At 48.6% G+C, this 2,635-nt stretch overlaps 1 protein-coding gene across 1 annotated transcript; it reads left to right on the plus strand.

Moving 5' to 3' along the window:
- The first annotated feature begins 19 nt into the window (after window positions 1-19).
- TMED10 (transmembrane emp24-like trafficking protein 10 (yeast)) lies at window positions 20-2,227 on the plus strand. The gene is made up of 3 exons (XM_009072790.1): window positions 20-88; window positions 586-712; window positions 1,171-2,227. Exons 1-3 carry the CDS (start codon window positions 20-22, stop codon window positions 1,290-1,292), a joined length of 318 nt encoding a protein of 105 aa, XP_009071038.1. The 3' UTR covers window positions 1,293-2,227.
- Window positions 2,228-2,635: the final 408 nt, after the last annotated feature.

Here is a 2,635-nt window from a genome sequence, read left to right on the forward strand (position 1 = left end):
ACGGGGCGGACACAGCGCCATGCCTGCGCGCTCCCTGCCCCTGCGCGCTCCCTGCCCCGAGCCTGCGCTGCCCCTGAGCTCCTGGGCGGTAATCCGACCTTCGCTGCTGGCAGTCGGGCTGCCTGGGCTTTCTGGGGCGTGTGGCAACAGCTAGCAAAGAGTGTCTCGGTGCTGATGCCCTGTGTGCCTGTGGAACAGCATTGTATGCATATGTTAGTCACCTGTATCTCAGTCTGTGATTTCTGTTCACTGGAGGTTTAGTCATGTGGCAAGATCTTCTACCCACTGCTCATAAGCTAACTGTGAATACGCTAACATTAGGCCGAATAAGGAAGAAATGTGCTTGTATGCATGCTGTGCTCCTCCGTTGTGTAGGAGGAGTAGTAGGAAAGTGTGTTTCAGAGAACAGGTGGGAGAAGTGATAGTGTTTTATGCAATGGTAGTTTCTGGCTTGTAGAGGTATTTCCCGAGGGGAAGGATGCCCCAGATCTGTAGTATGTGAGGAGGAGTGGTTCAAACTGGCAGTAAAAACCCATGTGAGAGCTTTTGGTTTTGTCTCAGTGATTTGACTCTTCTGTTTTCTAGATTGCCAAAGTGGAAAAGTTGAAGCCTCTGGAAGTAGAATTGAGGCGCTTGGAAGATCTTTCAGAGTCCATTGTTAATGACTTTGCTTATATGAAGAAACGAGAAGAAGAAATGAGGGACACGAATGGTGAGAGACTGTGTGCCCATTCAGAGGGATGGAACTCTAAGACCCTCTCTTTCTGCTGAATGTGTTATTAGGGCAGCATTTGGAGATCAAGCAATTATAGGGGTCTCTGCCTGATCTGTTCCTAGCAAGGGAAACCTGAAGCATTCACTGAGTCTTGAGTGTTCCATCTCTAAAAACCATTTCTTTCTGTTTCCATTCCTAGTGTGAATTACTCTGTACCATTTAATGTTGTCCATTAACCACAGCTTCACCTTGTTCCCACTCGTTATCCTTCTCATTGTTCCATCTGCTTTATTCTCAAGCACTGTTGGTGCTCGGGTGCCCTTGCCTTCATGTTGTATGCTATCTTGCCTTTGAATTTCTGCATGGGTGGGGAGAGGAAATCCTGGGAACTTTGCCCTCTTGGGGCACATCCTGTGATGTCAGACTTGTGTGCAATGGTTTGTTGTCTGTTTCAGAGTCAACGAACACTCGGGTTCTGTACTTCAGCATTTTCTCCATGTGCTGTCTCATCGGACTGGCCACCTGGCAGGTTTTCTACCTGCGTCGCTTCTTCAAAGCCAAGAAACTAATTGAGTAAAGGAGCAAATCCTCATCCCCCTCCTCTCAGACCCAGCTGGACACCGCTGGGACCTAGCCATGGCCCCCTGGAGCCATCTCACAGATGATACCCACTGACTAGAGTTTTTCTGGAGGAACTTGGACCTTAAAGGAGGAGGGGAGCCTAAACATTGGAGGCAACGGGGAACTTGTGAATTCCTGTTGGATACTGAGGGTGGGGGAGGTCATGATGGGTTTGGGTATTCCTGGGGCAGTGATTAAATAAAAAAAGATGTTTCCATGACAGCTGCAGCAAGTTTTTTGCGCTGTCTGTTTTCCTTTTATAATCATGGCTTGATGATGTCTCCCGTCTGTCTGTGACTGTAGAGTTACTCTGAGCCACTTGACCCTGCTGAGCTCTTTAGGTGCCATGCAGCAAGCACTGGGGCAGAGCAGAGGAGTCACTGTTCTGGCCATCTGGGATCTCAGCCTCGTGCAAATGGAGATGAGTGAAAAACAATAGGATTCATCATTCCAGCAGGGCCTGAGGGTAGAGGGTCATCCAAGGTTTGGTCCCTGTTGTGGACCTCTGTGTTTCTCCCTGTGGGAGCTGGTGTCTTTGTGTTGACTAGTCAGGGCACTTGAGCATACAGTGATTCAGCCTGGAGGAAGGGGTGCCTTGGAAGGAGGGCTTGGGAATGTATTTGAGCTTAGAAAGAAGCCTGCTTTGCTCAAATAAGCTGTCCAGCCTTGGTCCTGCCCTTGCTCCACATGTTTGTCTTGGATTTGCCTCTCTCTTATTCTGAAATGATGCAGCAGCTTTCCTAAAAGCCTTGGTCAGGAACAGGCTTTTGTGCAGACAGGAGGCCTTGGTCAGATACAGTCACAGAGCAAATGGGAACAGGTTATGCTAGGAAACTTGGTCTTACAGCGAGCAGGAGACATCTATCAGAGTAACATTTATCCAGGCAGCTGGCTGAATCTCATTTTCTGAGACCTCAAAACAAGGTGAGCTGATGCTCACATGAAGCTTAAGGGCCTGTACCCTGCCTTGAGTTCTGAGTGTACAAGGACTGTGCAGGTTAGCAGAAGATTTGGAAGAATGTGTTTGAACTAAAAAAGGCAGTGCAGGGTAGGAATAGCTAATTCTGCATCTGGGGTGAGCCTGAACTGTGCTCCCAACAGTACTGTTACTCTCCTATGCAGTGCTAGGCAGCGAGAGCCAGCAGCTGCTCACCATTTCTCAGCTGTCCAGATGGCATGATGTTAAATAGGCCAGGCTGGGAAAAACCAGGCAGGTTAATTTCTTGGACTTAACCTGCTGCAGTTTTTAGGCAGTAATTGAAGTTCTTTCACCTTCTCTGCATTGCTTCAGAGCAAGTG

Source organism: Acanthisitta chloris, unplaced genomic scaffold (assembly GCF_000695815.1).
Source record: "Acanthisitta chloris isolate BGI_N310 unplaced genomic scaffold, ASM69581v1 scaffold31944, whole genome shotgun sequence".
In the NCBI taxonomy this organism is placed as follows: domain Eukaryota; kingdom Metazoa; phylum Chordata; class Aves; order Passeriformes; family Acanthisittidae; genus Acanthisitta; species Acanthisitta chloris.

Excerpts from the sequence above, each read along its gene's own strand:
- TMED10 (XM_009072790.1), top strand. The coding sequence starts at position 20 with ATGCCTGCGCGCTCCCTGCCCCTGCGCGCTCCCTGCCCCGAGCCTGCG. Across the intron at positions 89-585 it reads TGCCCCTGAGCTCCTGGGCG|ATTGCCAAAGTGGAAAAGTT; the intron begins GTAATCCGACCT and ends TCTGTTTTCTAG. Across the intron at positions 713-1,170 it reads AGAAATGAGGGACACGAATG|AGTCAACGAACACTCGGGTT; the intron begins GTGAGAGACTGT and ends TGTCTGTTTCAG.